We start from the raw sequence: 19484 nt of genomic DNA on the forward strand, positions 1-19484 counted from the left end.
AACAAGACCACCCAGTCAGGAGCAGAGTAGAAACACTTCCTGGAAACAACAAGACCACCCAGTCAGGAGCAGAGTAGAAACACTTCCTGGAAACAACAAGACCACCCAGTCAGGAGCAGAGTAGAAACACTTCCTGGAAACAACAAGACCACCCAGTCAGGAGCAGAGTAGAAACACTTCCTGGAAACAAGACCACCCAGTCAGGAGCAGAGTAAAAACACTTCCTGGAAACAACAAGACCACCAAGTCAGGAGCAGAGCAAAAACACTTCCTGGAAACAACAAGACCACCCAGTCAGGAGCAGAGTAGAAACACTTCCTGGAAACAACAACACCACCCAGTCAGGAGCAGAGTAGAAACACTTCCTGGAAACAACAAGACCACCCAGTCAGGAGCAGAGTAGAAACACTTCCTGGAAACAACAAGACCACCCAGTCAGGAGCAGAGTAAAAACACTTCCTGGAAACAACAAGACCACCAAGTCAGGAGCAGAGCAAAAACACTTCCTGGAAACAACAAGACCACCCAGTCAGGAGCAGAGTAGAAACACTTCCTGGAAACAACAACACCACCCAGTCAGGAGCAGAGTAGAAACACTTCCTGGAAACAACAAGACCACCGAGTCAGGAGCAGAGTAAAAACACTTCCTGGAAACCTGGAAACCACAAGACCACCAAGTCAGGAGCAGAGTAAAAACACTTCCTGGAAACCTGGAAACCACAAGACCACCAAGTCAGGAGCAGAGTAAAAACACTTCCTGGAAACCTGGAAACCACAAGACCACCAAGTCAGGAGCAGAGTAAAAACACTTCCTGGAAACCTGGAAACCACAAGACAACCAAGTCAGGAGCAGAGTAAAAACACTTCCTGGAAACAACAAGACCACCCAGTAAAGGAGCAGAGTAAAAACACTTCCTGGAAACAACAAGACCACCCAGTCAGGAGCAGAGTAGAACTGTTCTGTCATTTCCCTGAGGTATAAAGCAGGTTTCATGATTATCAAAAGTAGTAGAATAAAGGAAGAGGAACTGTTCTGTCATTTCCCTGAGGTATAAAGCAGGTTTCATGATTATCAAAAGCAGTAGAATAAAGGATGCGGAACTGTTCTGAGTGTTTAATGACTTCCTGTCTTTTGTTTTGCTCATTCACGAGGAAGCAGCATTGAAGCGGATGTTGAACACTGACATCATACCATGGATCGATGACGTTACTGATCAATGTCTGAACTTTTCATTGATTGCAATGAATGTGAAACGTCATTATCTTATTTTGAATATAATGAAACATTTTATTCATCACATGCTTCGTAAACAGGTGAACTGTGAAATGCTTACGGCCCTTCCCAAAAAGAATAGAAAAATGATGAGGAATAGTAAAATGACATAGCTGATCTTTCTGCCATCAGTCTACTTTTCAGAATAAAAGCCTCACTCTTGCTGCATCAGGTGTCCTACTTCCAATAGTCTACCACTTTTATCCAAGATGAATCTTCAAGGAGATTATGTAACGTTTTATTAACTGATATCGGCCTTATAATAATGTGAACGCTGATATTTCACAACAGCAGCTATGAATCGTATAAAGTGAACCAGATTACATTGAATAAACTTTGTTTTCAAAAAAAAAAAGAGAGAAGGCATTCTTGAGAGGTTTTATTTGTGAAAGAATCAATCCATTTCAAGAGTGGGTGAAACGCCTGTGGTGAGACAGTAACATTACCTTCATAGAAAGCATACAGGTTCCTCTGGTGAGTCAGTTATAGAAAGCATACAGGTTCCTCTGGTGAGTCAGTTATAGAAAACATACAGGTTCCTCTGGTGAGTCAGTTAAAGAAAGCATACAGGTTCCTCTGGTGAGTCAGTTATAGAAAACATACAGGTTCCTCTGGTGAGTCAGTTAAAGAAAGCATACAGGTTCCTCTGGTGAGTCAGTTATAGAAAACATACAGGTTCCTCTGGTGAGTCAGTTAAAAAAGCATACAGGTTCCTCTGGTGAGTCAGTTATAGAAAACATACAGGTTCCTCTGGTGAGTCAGTTAAAGAAAGCATACAGGTTCCTCTGGTGAGTCAGTTATAGAAAACATACAGGTTCCTCTGGTGAGTCAGTTATAGAAAACATACAGGTTCCTCTGGTGAGTCAGTTAAAGAAAGCATACAGGTTCCTCTGGTGAGTTATGGAACTAAGTCAATAATTGAAATGCAACAAGTCTGTTTTCTGTGCCTCCTAGTATATCTCTCATGAACAGATCCATACGAAATAAAACAATACACACAACTTACACTACACATGGAGAAAAACTGTGCAGGTGTTTATGTTAGATAGAAATGTAAACAGACCATCACTCTACCATTATGGCAAGATGGAGTAGGTCTACAGCTCCATCTAGTGGTCATGTCAGGGACAACATCTTTTGACAAGCTTTGTAACTTAAAGGTTAGGGAAAGAGTTATTTCCCCTGCCTCATACATTCTCCTCACCTGACCCTCAGTATAAAGATAAACAACAGACGTGTTGAATAGTATCTGGAGGAAAACAGCTGTGGCTCGGATGCCTAAAACATGACATTGCTGTGAAAGTAGGCATTTCAGTGCAGCGCTTGATAACAGTGGACTTTGAACTCTAATGAATAAGGCTTTTGTCAAACCCCGTCCTTCAGGAACTGAGTTTGACGTGATGTGTATACATAGATTCTAAAAAACCGATGAATTGAACAAACTAAACATTCAGCAGTGCAGCGTGAGTTTCTATATTCTATTGCTGCTGGCACTGCACGCCATGGCCTCCCCCCTCATCATCGTCAATATCCTCGAAGCTTGGCTTCCCTCCTCCACTGCTGCCGCTCTTCTGTTGAGAGTAGCTGCGATCCATCTCCTTCAGGTCTACCTCCTCCATGTCGTCTGAGATCAGCTGCTCGTCTCTGGGGGGGAGGAGGGCCTCCAGCTGGGGGAGGAGGTGCTCTGGCAGCCAGTGTTTATCTGGGAACTCCACCTGGTGGGGAGGAACATAGAGAAATGGGTTATGGGTCTGACAGGGTCTATTCCCTGCATACAGTGGCAAGAAAAAAAGTATGTGAACCCTTTGGAAATACCTGGATTTCTGTATAAATTGGTCTTAGAATTTGATCTGATCTTCATCTAGGTCACAACAACAGACAAACACAGTCTGCTTAAACTAATAACAACATTTATTGTATTTGTCTTGTCTATATTGGATTTCATCATTTAAACAATCACAGTGTAGGTTGGAAAAAGTATGTGAACCCCGAGGCTAATGACTTATCCAAAAGCTAATTGTAGTCGGCTAACCTGGAGTCTAATCAATGAGACGAGATTGGAGATGTTGGTTAGGGCCCATTTGGTTACTTCCGGCGCCGACAGAGATGGCCGCCTCGCTTCGCGTTCCTAGGAAACTATGCAGTTTTTTGTTTTTTTACGTGTTATTTCTTACATTAGTACCCCAGGTCATCTTAGGGTTCATTACATACAGTCGAGAAGAACTACTGAATATAAGATCAGCGTCAACTCACCATCAGTACGACCAAGAATATGTTTTCCGCGACGCGGATCCTGTGTTCTGCCTTACAAACAGGACAACGGAATGGATCGCATGCAGCGACCCAAGAAAACGACTCCGAAAAAGAGGGAAACGTAGCGGTCTTCTGGTCAGACTCCGAACAAGGGCACATCGCGCACCACTCCCCAGCATTCTTCTTGCCAATGTCCAGTCTCTTGACAACAAGGTTGATGAAATCCGAGCAAGGGTAGCATTCCAGAGGGACATCAGAGACTGTAACGTTCTCTGCTTCACGGAAACATGGCTTACTGGGAAGACGCTATCCGATGCGGTGCAGCCAACGGGTTTCTCCACGCATCGCGCCGACAGAAACAAACATCTTTCTGGTAAGAAGAGTGGCGGGGGCGTATGCCTCATGACTAACGAGACATGGTGTGATGAAGGAAACATACAGGAACTCAAATCCTTCTGTTCACCTGATTTAGAATTCCTCACAATCAAATGTAGACCGCATTATCTTCCAAGAGAATTCTCTCGATTATAATCACAGCCGTATATATCCCCCAAGCAGACACATCGATGGCTCTGAATGAACTTTATTTAACTCTTTGCAAACTGGAAACCATTTATCCGGAGGCTGCATTCATTGTAGCTGGGGATTTTAACAAAGCTAATCTGAAAACAAGACTCCCTAAATTTTATCAGCATATCGATTGCGCAACCAGGGGTGGTAAAACCTTGGATCACTGTTACTCTAACTTCCGCGACGCATATAAGGCCCTGCCCCGCCCCCTTTCGGAAAAGCTGACCACGACTCCATTTTGTTGATCCCTGCCTACAGACAGAAACTTAAACAAGAGGCTCCCACGCTGAGGTCTGTCCAACGCTGGTCAGACCAAGCTGACTCCACACTCCAAGACTGCTTCCATCACGTGGACTGGGACATGTTTCGTATTGCGTCAGATAAAAATATTGACGAATACGCTGATTCGGTGTGCGAGTTCATTAGAACGTGCGTTGAAGATGTCGTTCCCATAGCAACGATAAAAACATTCCCTAACCAGAAACCGTGGATTGATGGCAGCATTCGCGTGAAACTGAAAGTGCGAACCACTGCTTTTAATCAGGGCAAGGTGTCTGGCAACATGACCGAATACAAACAGTGCAGCTATTCCTCCGCAAGGCTATTAAACAAGCTAAGCGTCAGTACAGAGACAAAGTAGAATCTCAATTCAACGGCTCAGACACAAGAGGCATGTGGCAGGGTCTACAGTCAATCACAGACTACAAGAAGAAACCCAGCCCAGTCACGGACCAGGATGTCTTGCTCCCAGGCAGACTAAATAACTTTTTTGCCCGCTTTGAGGACAATACAGTGCCACTGACACGGCCTGCAACGAAAACATGCGGTCTCTCCTTCACTGCAGCCGAGGTGAGTAAGACATTTAAACGTGTTAACCCTCGCAAGGCTGCAGGCCCAGACGGCATCCCCAGCCGCGCCCTCAGAGCATGCGCAGACCAGCTGGCCGGTGTGTTTACGGACATATTCAATCAATCCCTATACCAGTCTGCTGTTCCCACATGCTTCAAGAGGGCCACCATTGTTCCTGTTCCCAAGAAAGCTAAGGTAACTGAGCTAAACGACTACCGCCCCGTAGCACTCACTTCCGTCATCATGAAGTGCTTTGAGAGACTAGTCAAGGACCATATCACCTCCACCCTACCTGACACCCTAGACCCACTCCAATTTGCTTACCGCCCAAATAGGTCCACAGACGATGCAATCTCAACCACACTGCACACTGCCCTAACCCACCTGGACAAGAGGAATACCTATGTGAGAATGCTGTTCATCGACTACAGCTCGGCATTCAACACCATAGTACCCTCTCCATCAAGCTCGAGACCCTGTCTCGCAACTGGGTACTGGACTTCCTGACGGGCCGCCCCCAGGTGGTGAGGGTAGGCAACAACATCTCCTCCCGCTGATCCTCAACACGGGGCCCCACAAGGGTGCGTTCTGAGCCCTCTCCTGTACTCCCTGTTCACCCACGACTGCGTGGCCACGCACGCCTCCAACTCAATCGTCAAGTTTGCGGACGACACAACAGTGGTAGGCTTGATTACCAACAACGACGAGACGGCCTACAGGGAGGAGGTGAGGGCCCTCGGAGTGTGGTGTCCGGAAAATAACCTCACACTCAACGTCAACAAAACTAAGGAGATGATTGTGGACTTCAGGAAACAGCAGAGGGAACACCCCCCTATCCACATCGATGGAACAGTAGTGGAGAGGGTAGCAAGTTTTAAGTTCCTCGGCATACACATCACAGACAAACTGAATTGGTCCACTCACACTGACAGCGTCGTGAAGAAGGCGCAGCAGCGCCTCTTCAACCTCAGGAGGCTGAAGAAATTCGGCTTGTCACCAAAAGCACTCACAAACTTCTACAGATGCACAATCGAGAGCATCCTGGCGGGCTGTATCACCGCCTGGTACGGCAACTGCTCCGCCCTCAACCGTAAGGCTCTCCAGAGGGTAGTGAGGTCTGCACAACGCATCACCAGGGGCAAACTACCTGCCCTCCAGGACACCTACACCACCCAATGTTACAGGAAGGCCATAAAGATCATCAAGGACATCAACCACCCGAACCACTGCCTGTTCACCCCGCTATCATCCAGAAGGCGAGGTCAGTACAGGTGCATCAAAGCTGGGACCGAGAGACTGAAAAACAGCTTCTATCTCAAGGCCATCAGACTGTTAAACAGCCACCACTAACATTGAGTGGCTGTTGCCAACACACTGTCATTGACACTGACCCAACTCCAGCCACTTTAATAATGGGAATTGATGGGAAATGTAAATATATCACTAGCCACTTTAAACAATGCTACCTTATATAATGTTACATTATTCATCTCATATGCATACGTATATACTGTACTCTACATCATCGACTGCATCCTTATGTAATACATGTATCACTAGCCACTTTAACTATGCCACTTTGTTTACTTTGTCTACATACTCATCTCATATGTATATACTGTACTCGATACCATCTACTGTATGCTGCTCTGTACCATCACTCATTCATATATCCTTATGTACATATTCTTTATCCCCTTACACTGTGTATAAGACAGTAGTTTTGGAATTGTTAGTTAGATTACTTGTTGGTTATCACTGCATTGTCGGAACTAGAAGCACAAGCATTTCGCTACACTCGCATTAACATCTGCTAACCATGTGTATGTGACAAATAACATTTGATTTGATTGATTTGATTTGCACCCTATCCCTATATAGTGCTCTACTTATCTAGGGAAATAAGGTGGCATTTCAGATAACCTGATACAGGCTCTGCAGCACTGAAAGCCATTGATACAGGCTCTGCAGCATTGAATGCCATTGATACAGGCCCTGCAGCACTGATACAGGCCCTGCAGCACTGAAAGCCATTAATACAGGCTCTGCAGCACTGAAAGCCATTGATACAGGCTCTGCAGCCTTGATACAGGCTCTGCAGCATTGAAAGCCATTGATACAGGCTCTGCAGCATTGGAAGCCATTGATACAGGCTCTGCAGCATTGGAAGCCATTGATACAGGCTCTGCAGCCTTGATACAGGCTCTGCAGCACTGAAAGCCATTGATACAGGTTCTGCAGCCTTGATACAGGCTCTGCAGCACTGAAAGCCATTGATACAGGCTCTGCAGCATTGAAAGCCATTGATACAGGCTCTGCAGCCTTGATACAGGCTCTGCAGCATTGAAAGCCATTAATACAGGCTCTGCAGCACTGAAAGCCATTGATACAGGCTCTGCAGCATTGAAAGCCATTGATACAGGCTCTGCAGCATTGGAAAGCCATTGATACAGGCTCTGCAGCATTGAAAGCCATTGATACAGGCTCTGCAGCACTGAAAGCCATTGATACAGGCTCTGCAGCACTGAAAGCCATTGATACAGGCTCTGCAGCACTGAAAGCCATTGATACAGGCTCTGCAGCATTGAAAGCCATTGATACAGGCTCTGCAGCATTGGGAGCCATTGATACAGGCTCTGCAGCTTTGATAAAGGCACATTACAGCCCGCTTGGAGTTTGCCAAAAGGCACCTAAAGGACTCAGATTCTCTGGTCTGATAAAACCAAGATTGAACCATTTAGCCTGAACGCCAAGTGTCACATCTGGAGGAAACCTGGCACCATCCTTACAGTGAAGCATGGTGGTGGCAGCATCACGTCTGGAGGAAACCTGGCACCATCCTTACAGTGAAGCATGGTGGTGGCAGCATCACGTCTGGAGGAAACCTGGCACCATCCTTACAGTGAAGCATGGTGGTGGCAGCATCACGTCTGGAGGAAACCTGGCACCAGCCTTACAGTGAAGCATGGTGGTGGCAGCATCATGCTGAGGTGGATGTTTTCAGCAGCAGGGACTGGGAGACTAGTCAGGACCGAGGGAAAGATGAACGGAGCAAAGTACAGAGAGCTCCTTGATGAAAACCTGCTCCAGAACACCCTGGACCTCAGAATTGGGCGTAGGTTCACTTTCCAAGAGAACAACAACCCTAAGCACACAGCCATGACAATGCAGGAGTGGCTTCGGGACAAGTCTCTGAATGTCCTTGAGTGGCCCAGCCAGAGACCGGACTTGAACCCGATCTCATGTATTAGTTCAATCATACCGTGCAGCTATCTTTCATGTATTAGTTATATACTGTGTAGCCTTCTATCATGTACACTACATGGACTGAGATTTGTAAATGAAAGAGGAATAGAATAATATGAATTGAAAGGAGTTTCCAATCTCCCCATTTAGAGTTTCTGGCGGAGCACAGACCTTATCCAGATGGTGAGACAAAGGCATTTCCTAACAGACCTGCTAACTTTCTTTGTTGTTACTTTTAAGGTTGGAACCAACATGCAGTGCCAGGAAGAGAGGCAAGAATAATGTGCCCATTAGCTCATGGACAATCTACACTATTCACAGCCATGTCTAATGTTCAATGTAATTACATTGCTGGACTTTTTTGAAACTTCATTTCAAACATGTCTTCAAATCATGTTTTTTTTTTAGCTGTTAGTGATAATACATTTGTGTGTTTACATCACTAAGCCTTTATGTATGTGTTATAAATTATCAAAGGGGTCGGACTTTAAATTAAGTCGAGCGTCACGCGATAGTCTTTATAGACCAAGTTTTAAAGGACTCTACATAGTGTCAAATAGGTTAACGTTTTTGTGTTAAATGCTCTACAACAGATATTCCCAATGCCGTCGGGGGGTATGCCAAATATAATTTTTTAAAACAGTCCATTTATATTTTCCAACGGGGCTATACATTTGGGTTTGCATAAAAATCTGACACAGCGGTTGCATTAAGGAGAAGTATATCTCTAATTCCAGGTATAACACTTGTATTTTCATCAACATTGATGATGATTCTTATCTCTATTTCTGCTTTTTGTGACTCCTCTCTTTGGTTGGAAAATGACTGTATGTTTTCCTGTGACTAGGTGCTGACCTAACATAATGATATGTTGTGTTTTCGCCCTGAAAAGCCTTTTTGAAATCGGACACTGTGGTTGGATTAACGAGAAGTTTACCTTTAAAATGGTGTCAAATACATGTATGTTTGATGAATTTGAATTATGAGATTTCTGTTTGAATTTGGCGCCCTGCAATTTCACTGGCTGTTGGCGAGGGGTTCCGCCATTCCCAGACAGGTTAATGTGGCCGCTCTGCATGATGTCTTGTCGTCTCTACAGTCTTGCCCTTTGTGTTAATGTGGCTGCTCTGCATGATGTCTTGTCGTCTCTACCGTCTTGCCCTTTGTGTTAATGTGGCTGCTCTGCATGATGTCTTGTCGTCTCTACCGTCTTGCCCTTTGTGTTAATGTGGCTGCTCTGCATGATGTCTTGTCGTCTCTACCGTCTTGCCCTTTGTGTTAATGTGGCTGCTCTGCATGATGTCTTGTCGTCTCTACAGTCTTGCCCTTTGTGTTAATGTGGCTGCTCTGCATGATGTCTTGTCGTCTCTACAGTCTTGCCCTTTGTGCTGTTGACTGTGCCCAATAATGTATGTACCATGTTTTGTGCTGCTACCATGCTGTGTTGTCTTAGGTCTCGCTTTATGTAGTGTTGTCGCTCTTGTCGTGATGTGTGCTTTGCCCTAAATGTATAATCCCAACTCCCGTTCCCTGCAGGAGGCCTTTTGGTAGACGGTCATTGTAAATAAGAATGTGCTCTTAAATGACTTGCCTAGTTAAATTTAAAAAATAAAAAACATTTTGCCGATTTATGAAGGTTCTCTCAGGAGCCACAGATTACTGTAGGGTGTGCGAGGTATTTAAAACGGGCTGATGGACCTTACAAAGCTTGTTTGTTTGTGTGTCAGAACCCAGATTATTTGGAGTAGTCCAACCGGAGTCAGTTTTGTTTTTAACGAAAACGTCTCTAACCTAAACGGTTCAACCTGACCAGTCTCTCTCTCTCCAATGGTAATATAATACTAACCTGGAATTGAATGATGAGCTGGCCTCTGTCGTAAGGGTCTTTGTGGATGGGCATGCCTTCATTATGGACACACCTCACATCGTTGGCCTTCACTACTTTTCCTGGAAACAGAAAGATCACACGCAACTTGCATTATATCGCATATTGTTTTTGCGTTACAAAGTAATTTCCTACAATTCTACATCTTGCGTGTCTATATGATAGAGGTTTCTAAATCATGTCCAATCAATTGAATTCACCACAGGTAGAATCCAATCCAGTTGTAGAAACATCTCAAGGATGATCAATGGAAACAGGATGCATCCGAGCTCAATTTTGAGTCTGATGATATTTATTGAAAGGGTCTGAATACAATTTTCTTTATTTCTAAAAACCGGTTTTTGTTTTGTCATTAAGTGGTATTGCGTGTGGATTGATGACGGGGAAAAAATGATTTAATCCATTTTAGAATAAGGCTGTACCGGTACAAAATGTACATTTAAATCCAAGGGGGAGTGAATCCTTATAACAGCCACACTAATGCATTACCTGGTGAAGAGGTGATGATGAGCACCCTGCCATCTAGCGTACGGATGGTCTTCTTGAAGCCACAGAGGGCCTCAACCAGTTTGATGTTCATCTTCATGTGCAGGTCGTCCTCATGCCTCTGGTACACTGGGTGGTCCTGCTGGTCCACCACGATCACCACGTCACCTGGTTCCAGACCAGGCTCCTGGTCGCCCTCCCCGTGGAATGGTATCTTCTGACCCCCCTTCATACCTACAGGACACAGTAAATGTGTCTTGGTTAGTTCCTACCTACAGGACACAGTAAATGTGTCTTGGTTAGTTCCTACCTACAGGACACAGTAAATGTGTCTTGGTTAGTTCCTACCTACAGGACACAGTAAATGTGTCGTGGTTAGTTCCTACCTACAGGACACAGTAAATGTGTCTTGGTTAGTTCCTACCTACAGGACACAGTAAATGTGGTTAGTTCCTACCTACAGGACACAGTAAATGTGGTTAGTTCCTACCTACAGGACACAGTAAATGTGGTTAGTTCCTACCTACAGGACACAGTAAATGTGTCTTGGTTAGTTCCTACCTACAGGACACAGTAAATGTGTCTTGGTTAGTTCCCTGGCATCTGTTCCTTTCTATCATGATGGCTGCCTACAGCTGACGGGAGTTTTAGACACTAGAGGGCGCCCTTGCTATTATTTACAGCAAGTAGAAACTTCTGTTATTCAAGCTCTAGGGAATTTGGGGAAATCAATTTCCTCTTTGTGGGTTTTATATCTTCTTAGTATTGTACAGTAAATTACTTATTTTAAACATCCCAACGAGGGAAGAGGACCTCGAACAAACCTTTGTCAATGTGAACCTCTAGAATCTTCTTCTTGCGTTCTACTTTGTGTCCGTTGCAGGTCTTGCATCTGTCTTTAGAGTTGAAGCGTTCGCCCTCTCCCTGGCACTCTGCGCACATGGTCTGGATCTGCTGTATCATTCCTGGCCCGATCTGCTGCACCTTGATCTCCACTCCTCTGCCTTTACATGAACCACACGTCTGCAAGGCGCCCTTCTTACCACCGTACCCTGCAGTAAAGACAACCAGAGTTAAGAGTAATGGACTTCAGACCTGGTGGAACACGAGTTCCTGTATTCACAATGCGTCTCAGAGTAAATACCTGATCCTAGGTCAGCATATCCCCTCTTAGTCATTATGATTTCCAATAGAAAGTAGACCAGTACTCTGATAGATCTGTGAATATGGGCTCAGATCTGATAATGGGGATCTCAACATACCTTCACATTTCCCACAGATTACGTTTTTCTGCAGGGCCAATTTCCTCTTGGTTCCATTGTACATCTCCTCCAGAGTCACAGTGAGCTGATGGACCACGTTCTTACCTGGACCAAACACACAATCATATTTCGGTAATACAAATAACAGATAATGGGGCGGCTTCCTGGACACAGATCAGCCTAATCCTGAACTAAAAAGCTTTTCCGATGGACATTCTCCATTGGTCCACTTGCTTTCTAGTCCTGTTAAGCCTCATCCGTGTCATGGAAACCTCCCCAATATGAGACCGTACATTTGTGACATTAGTATTTACCTCTCCTATCCCTCTGAGGCATTCTGCCTCCGCCTCCAAAGAACATGTTGAAGATGTCCATAGGGGAACCTCCTCCCCCCATGCCCCCATCCTTGATAGCCTGCTCTCCACCCTGGTCGTAGAGGTCCCTCTTCTTGGGCTCTGACAGAACCTCATAGGCCTGAGATATCAGCTTGAACTGGAGGGGAGAGAGAGTTATGTCAATATCATGCCGACGGTTATTGATGCTTATAACACCGTAATAGCCAACTCCCATAACAATTGTAGCTCAATTTCAACATTTGTGTCTTTTACTGCAATAGCGAAAGCTGGAATAGATTTTCCTTTCCATATTAGTGTGGACCGTCCTTATTTTTCAGTTTAACTGCCAAATCAAAACAGCTCAGTCAGTGTTAAATAATTTATCCTGGCTTCTCTGAAGAAATAAATCCTCATGAAACTCCACTCATCTTACATTTAAGTCATTTAGCAGACGCTCTTATCCAGAGCGACATACAAATTGGTGCTTTCACCTTATGACATCCAGTGGAACAGCCACTTTACAATAGTGCATCTAGGTCTTTTAAGGGGGGGGGGGGAGGGGGGGGGTGAGAAGGATTACTTTATCCAATCCTAGATATTCCTTAAAGAGGTGGGGTTTCAGGTGTCATCTTAGGCGTCGGGCTAATTTTACACTGAGAGAACAACTGAAGAGCAAACAGGTGCGTGTTATTTTCAGTTGTTCCCCCCCAGTACATTTAAATCAGCCTAGAGCAGAGCTACGGGGCTACAGTTAGAGGGGGTGGTGGTGGTGGTGCTGCAATCCCACCCTGGTCTCAGACTAGACGTAACATAGTAAACGTTTGTTCAGTATAATTTGAGTGTCCCCAACAAACACAAAACGCAACAATTGCAAAAGTTTTACTGAGTTACAGTTCGTACAAGGAAATCAGTTAATTTAAATAAATTCAATAGGCCCTAATCTATGGATTTCGACATCCATACCAGGCGGTGTCAGAGGAAGGCCCTAAAAATTGTCAAAGAATCCAACCAACCTAGTCATCGACTGGTCTCTCTGCTACCGCATGTCAAGCAATACCGGAGCGCCAAGTCTAGGTCCAAAAGGCTTCTACCCTCAAGCCATAAGACTCCTGAACAGCTAATCAAATAAATGGCTACCCAGACTATTTGCGTTATCCCCCACCCCTTTTTTACACTGCTGCTACTCTGGTTATTATCTATTAATAGTCACTTTAATAACTCTACCTACATGTATATCAAATCAAACTGAGTCACATGCGCTGAATATAACAAGTGTAGGTAGACCTTCCCAGTGAAATGCTTACTTACAATCTCTTAACCAACAGTGCAGCTCAAGAAGAGTTAAGAAAATATTTACCAAATAAACTAAAGTAAAATAAAATACAACATAGAAGCTAGATACAGGGGGAACCAAGTCAGTCTGCAGCGGGGTACAGGTTAGTTGAGGTAATTTGTACATGTAGGTAGGGGCGAAGTGAGGTAGGTAGGGGTGAAGCGCCTTGCGGTCAGATGCCGAGCAGTTGCCATACCAGGCGGTGATGCAACCAGTCAGGATGCTCTCGATGGTGCAGCTGTAGAACCTTTTGAGGATCTGGGGACCCATGCCAAATCTTTACAGTCTCCTGAGGGGAAAAATGTTATGATGTGCCCTCTTCACGACTGTCTGGGTGTGTTTGGACCTGGTGTTTTTGGACCATGATAGTTCATTGGTGACACCAAGGAACTTGAAACTCTCAACCCACTCCACTACAGCCATGTCGATGTTAATGGGGGCCTGTTCGGCCCGCCTTTTTCCTGTAGTCCACGATCAGCTCCTTAGTCTTGCTCACATTGAGGGAGAGGTTGTTGTTCACACTGCCAGTTCTCTGACCTCCTCCGTATAGGCGGTCTCATCGTTGTCGGTGATCAGGCCTTCAGCAAACTTAATGATGGATGGTGTTGGAGTTGTGTTTGGCCACGCAGTCGTGGGTGAACAGGGAGTACAGGAGGGGACTAAGTACACACCCGTGCGGGGCCCCAGTGTTAAGGATCAGCGTGGCAGACGTGTTGCTGCCTACCCTTACCACCTGGGAGCAGCCTGTCAGGAAGTCCAGGATCCAGTTGCAGAGGGAGGTGTTTAGTACCAGGGTATTTAGCTTAGTGATATTACCTCAACTACCCTTTGCCCCCGCACATTGACTCTACGGGTTCCCCCTCTATATCAAATCAAATTTAAAATCAAATGTATTTATATAGCCCTTCGTACATCAGCTAATATCTCAAAGTGCTGTACAGAAACCCAGCCTAAAACCCCAAACAGCAAGCAATGCAGGTGTAGAAGCACGGTGGCTAGGAAACACTCCCTAGAAAGGCCAAAACCTAGGAAGAAACCTAGAGAGGAACCAGGCTATGTGGGGTGGCCAGTCCTCTTCTGGCTGTGCTGGGTGGAGAGGAACCAGGCTATGTGGGGTGGCCAGTCCTCTTCTGGCTGTGCCGGGTGGAGATTATAAACTTAGAGAGGAACCAGGCTCTGTGGGGTGGCCAGTCCTCTTCTGGCTGTGCCGGGTGGAGAGCAACCAGGCTATGTGGGGTGGCCAGTCCTCTTCTGGCTGTGCCGGGTGGAGCCTCACTACTGTTATTTTACTGCTGCTCTATCCATTTTTTACTTAATGCAAAAAGATAAGTGTTGTTGGTTAAGGGCTTGTAAGTCAGCATTTCCCTGTAAGGTCTACACCGGTTGTATTTCCCTGTAAGGTCTACACCGGTTGTATTTCCCTGTAAGGTCTACACCGGTTGTATTTCCCTGTAAGGTCTACACCGGTTGTATTTGGCACTTGAAAAATACAATTGGATTTGACTGAGATTTCAGATTTGCATCTGTTGGTCACAGATACCGAGGTAGGGATGTGGATCAGAAAACCAGTCAGTATCTGGTGTGACCACCATTTGCCTCATGCAGTGAGACACATCTCCTTCCCATAGAGTTGATCAGGATGTTGATTGTGGCTTGTTGGAACGTCGTCCCACTGCTCCTCAATGGCTGTGTGAAGTTGCTGGATATTTGCAGGAACTGGAACACGCCGTCTTACACGTCAATCCAGAGCATCCCAAACATGCTCAATGGGTGACATGTCTGGTGAGTATGCAGGCCATGGAAGAACTGGGACATTTTCAGCTTCCAGGAATAGTAGGAATACAGATCCTTGGGACATGGGGCCGTGCATTATCAAGCTGAAACATGAGGTGATGGTGACAGATGAATGGGGCTCAGGAGCTCATCACGGCATCTCTGTGTATTCAAATTGCCATCGATAAAATGCAATGGTGTTCGTTGTCCATAGCTTATGCCTGCCCATAGATACCATAATCCCACCATGGGGCACTCTGTTCATAACATTGACGTCAGCAAACCGCTCGCCAACACAACGCCTTACACGTACGTGGTCTGTGGTTGTGAGGCCTGTCAGACGTACTGCCAAATTCTAAAACAATGTTGGAGGCAATTTACGGCAACAGATTTGGTGGACATTCCTGCAGTAAGCATGCCAATTACACACCCCCCTCAACTTGAGACATCTGTGGCATTGAGTTGTGAGTGACAAAACTGCACATTTTAGAGTGGCCTTTTATTGTCCCCAGCACAAGATCTACCTGTGTAATGATCAGGCTGTTTAATCAGCTTCTTGATATGCCACACCTGTATAGGGGATGGATTATCTTGGCAAAGGAGCAATGTTCACTAACAGCGATGGAAACACATTTGTGCACAAACTTTTGAGAAATAAGCTTTTTGTGCGTATGGAACAGTTCTCTTTTATTTCAGCAGAAACATAGGAAACAACATTTCACATGTTGCGTTTATTTTTGTTCCGTGTTGGTATGGTTACAACAGGCAAGGCAGATGGTTACACCAGGCAGATGGTTACAACAGGCAGATGGTTACAACAGGCAGATGGTTACACCAGGCAGATGGTTACAACATCCAGATGGTTACACCAGGCAGATGGTGACAACAGGCAGATGGTTACAACAGGCAAGGCAGATGGTTACAACAGGCAAGGCAGATGGTTACAACAGGCAGATGGTTACACCAGGCAGATGGTTACAACAGGCAGATGGTTACAACAGGCAGATGGTTACACCAGGCAGATGGTTACATGGTTACACCAGGCAGATGGTTACAACAGGCAGATGGTTACACCAGGCAGATGGTTACAACAGGCAGATGGTTACAACAGGCAGATGGTTACAACAGGCAGATGGTTACAACAGGCAGATGGTTACATGGTTACACCAGGCAGATGGTTACAACAGGCAGATGGTTACACCAGGCAGATGGTTACAACAGGCAGATGGTTACAACAGGCAGATGGTTACACCAGGCAGATGGTTACAACAGGCAGATGGTTACAACAGGCAGATGGTTACAACAGGCAGATGGGTGCTTGGTTGGGGTGAAGAGCACAAACATCTTGCAACCCAACAGTTGCGAGTTCGAATCACTGACAACTTTAGCTAATTAGTAATTTTGAAGTTACTTTGCAACTACTTAGCATGTTAGCTGACCCTTCCCCTAACCCAACTCTTAAATTGAACCCTAACCCCTGGCCTAGCTAATGTTAGCCACCTAGCCAGAATTTGTAACATACATTGAGCAAATATGTAACATAGTATACTTTTTGTAATTCCATAACAGTGTACGTTTTGCAAAGTCGTAACATGAAGTTACGAATGACATGTTGTATTGTCATCCGAAATGGGTGATGGACATCCACAAATGAATTACATACCATAAGAAACATATGACCATACTAAATGGAGTGTCTCGGGTTATACGTACAGAATCATATGAAATCCTCTGAGACCTGGTTGGCAACCCACACAGCGCCTTTCCCCGAGGTCCTTCCAGAAAGTTCCCTAATCACATGTCCCTGTCAGTCCTAGAAGCCATGTGCGCTGTTTAAAATAGACGTGTCTACAGGCCTACCGGAGACAGTTATAACTTACCTTCTCTCCTTCATTCGGGTTCTTGTCCGGGTGATATTTCAGTGCCAGTTTTCGGTATGCTTTTTTAATCTCGTCTGGTGTGGCTTTAGGGTTCACACCTAAAGTGTCATAGAAACCGGTCTCTTTAACCATCTTCGTGGCAGGATCTGTAGTAACTAACGGAGACGTGAGCATTAGATACACCAAATAAATGACTGTTTAGCTTAAAAGCAAGTAAGCTAACCCATCCCCATCTCAGGGAAAAGAAAAGCCGAATACTGGCTACCAAAGTAGCTACAAATGCCGACAAGCTACAATGTTATGTTTCAAATAAATAGCCACATATACTAGTTGGCAACTAACGTTAACCTACTAAAACAAGAATCTCGCCTAGTAAATGCTAGTTAGTTGTTGTCTGGCTTTTATCGAAGCGCTTGTTCTAATGAACGGCAAATAATAAATAGTAACATAGTGTCTTTACCTTTCAGTAAACGTCCTGCTTCAGTAGTGCCTCGGAGGAAGACGGCTGGTCCTTTATAAGGCGGACTGGCAACGAACTTTCTGGAGCGTCTTGTGACGCCAGATGTTTCGTTGCTCGCCCTAGACGAGTCTAGAAACAGCGGACTGGCCTGTCGATCAAAGCCCGGTCCACTTGGAGGGAGGTCCCGGGGAACGCAATTCAGGCCGCTCCTGCATATAATACTGTAATGATATATATTACGGTAATGATAAATAATGCTGTAATGATACATATTACGGTAATGGTAAATAATGCTGTAATGATATATAATACGGTAATGATAAATAATGCTGTAATGATATATAATACGGTAATGATAAATAATGCTGTAATGATACATATTACGGTAATGGTAAATAATGCTGTAATGATAAATAATGCTGTAATGATATATAATATGAATAAATAATGCTGTAATATATTATAGTAATATGCTGTAATGATAACTAATGCTGTAATGATATATAATATGGTAATGACATATAATGCTGTAATGATAATAATGATAAATAATGCTGTAATGATATATAATATAGGTAAATAATAATGCTGTAATGATATATATTATAGTAATGATAAATAATGCTGTAATGATATATAATAATGGTAATGATAATAATATAGTAATGATATATAATGCTGTAATGATATATAATATGGTAATGATATAATGCTGTAATGATATATAATATAGTAATGATAACTAATGCTGTAATGATAATGCTGTAATGATATATAATAATGATATATAATATGTAATGATAATAATGCTGTAATGATATATAATATGGTAATGATAATATAATGCTGTAATGATATATAATATGGTAATGATAAATAATGTAATGAATATAATATAGATAACTAATGCTGTAATGATATATAATATGGTAATGATATATAATATGGTAATGATATATAATGCTGTAATGATATATAATATGGTAATGACATATAATGCTGTAATGATATATAATATGGTAATGATAAATAATGCTGTAATGATATATAATATGGTAATGATAAATAATGCTGTAATGATATATAATATATATAATATGGTAATGATAACTAATGCTGTAATGATATATAATATAATGAATATAACTGAATGCTGTAATGATATATAATAATAACTAATGCTGTAATGATATATAATATGGCCAATGATATATAATAATGCTGTAATGATAATAAATGATAACTAATAATGCTGTAATGATATATAATATGGTAATGATAACTAATGCTGTAATGATATATAATATGGTAATGCTGTAATGATATATAATACGGTAATGATAAATAATGCTGTAATGATATATAATATGGTAATGATAAATAATGCTGTAATGATATATAATATGGTAATGATAAATAATGCTGTAATGATATATAATATGGTAATGATAATATGGTAATGATAACTAATGCTGTAATGATATATAATGCTGTAATGATATATAATATGGTAATGATAAATAATGCTGTAATGATATATAATATGGTAATGATAACTAATGCTGTAATGATAATAATATGGTAATGATATATAATATGGTAATGACATATAATGCTGTAATGATATATAATATGGTAATGATAAGTAATGCTGTAATGATATATAATATGGTAATGACATATAATGCTGTAATGATATATAATATGGTAATGATACATAATGCTGTAATGATATATAATATAGTAATGATAACTAATGCTGTAAGGATAACTAATGCTGTAATGATATATAATATGGTAATGACATATAATGCTGTAATGATATATAATATGGTTATGATACATAATGCTGTAATGATATATAATATGGTAATGACAT

At 43.1% G+C, this 19484-nt stretch overlaps 2 protein-coding genes across 4 annotated transcripts in view; both read right to left on the minus strand.

Annotated features, from left to right (window-relative positions):
- lrrc61 (leucine rich repeat containing 61) overlaps positions 1-19484 on the minus strand; it is a 199770-nt gene that overhangs the window by 106735 nt on the left and 73551 nt on the right. The window lies entirely within an intron of this gene.
- Positions 1638-17769, minus strand: dnaja (DnaJ heat shock protein family (Hsp40) member A). The gene is made up of 8 exons (XM_029655006.2): positions 17606-17769; positions 17146-17300; positions 12139-12316; positions 11825-11929; positions 11387-11614; positions 10566-10796; positions 10038-10138; positions 1638-2988 (listed from the first exon to the last, which is right to left on the minus strand). Exons 2-8 carry the CDS (start codon positions 17275-17277, stop codon positions 2752-2754), a joined length of 1212 nt encoding a protein of 403 aa, XP_029510866.1. The 5' UTR covers positions 17278-17300; positions 17606-17769; the 3' UTR covers positions 1638-2751.

Source organism: Oncorhynchus nerka, linkage group LG17, assembly GCF_034236695.1.
Source record: "Oncorhynchus nerka isolate Pitt River linkage group LG17, Oner_Uvic_2.0, whole genome shotgun sequence".
Taxonomy (NCBI): Eukaryota; Metazoa; Chordata; class Actinopteri; order Salmoniformes; family Salmonidae; genus Oncorhynchus; species Oncorhynchus nerka.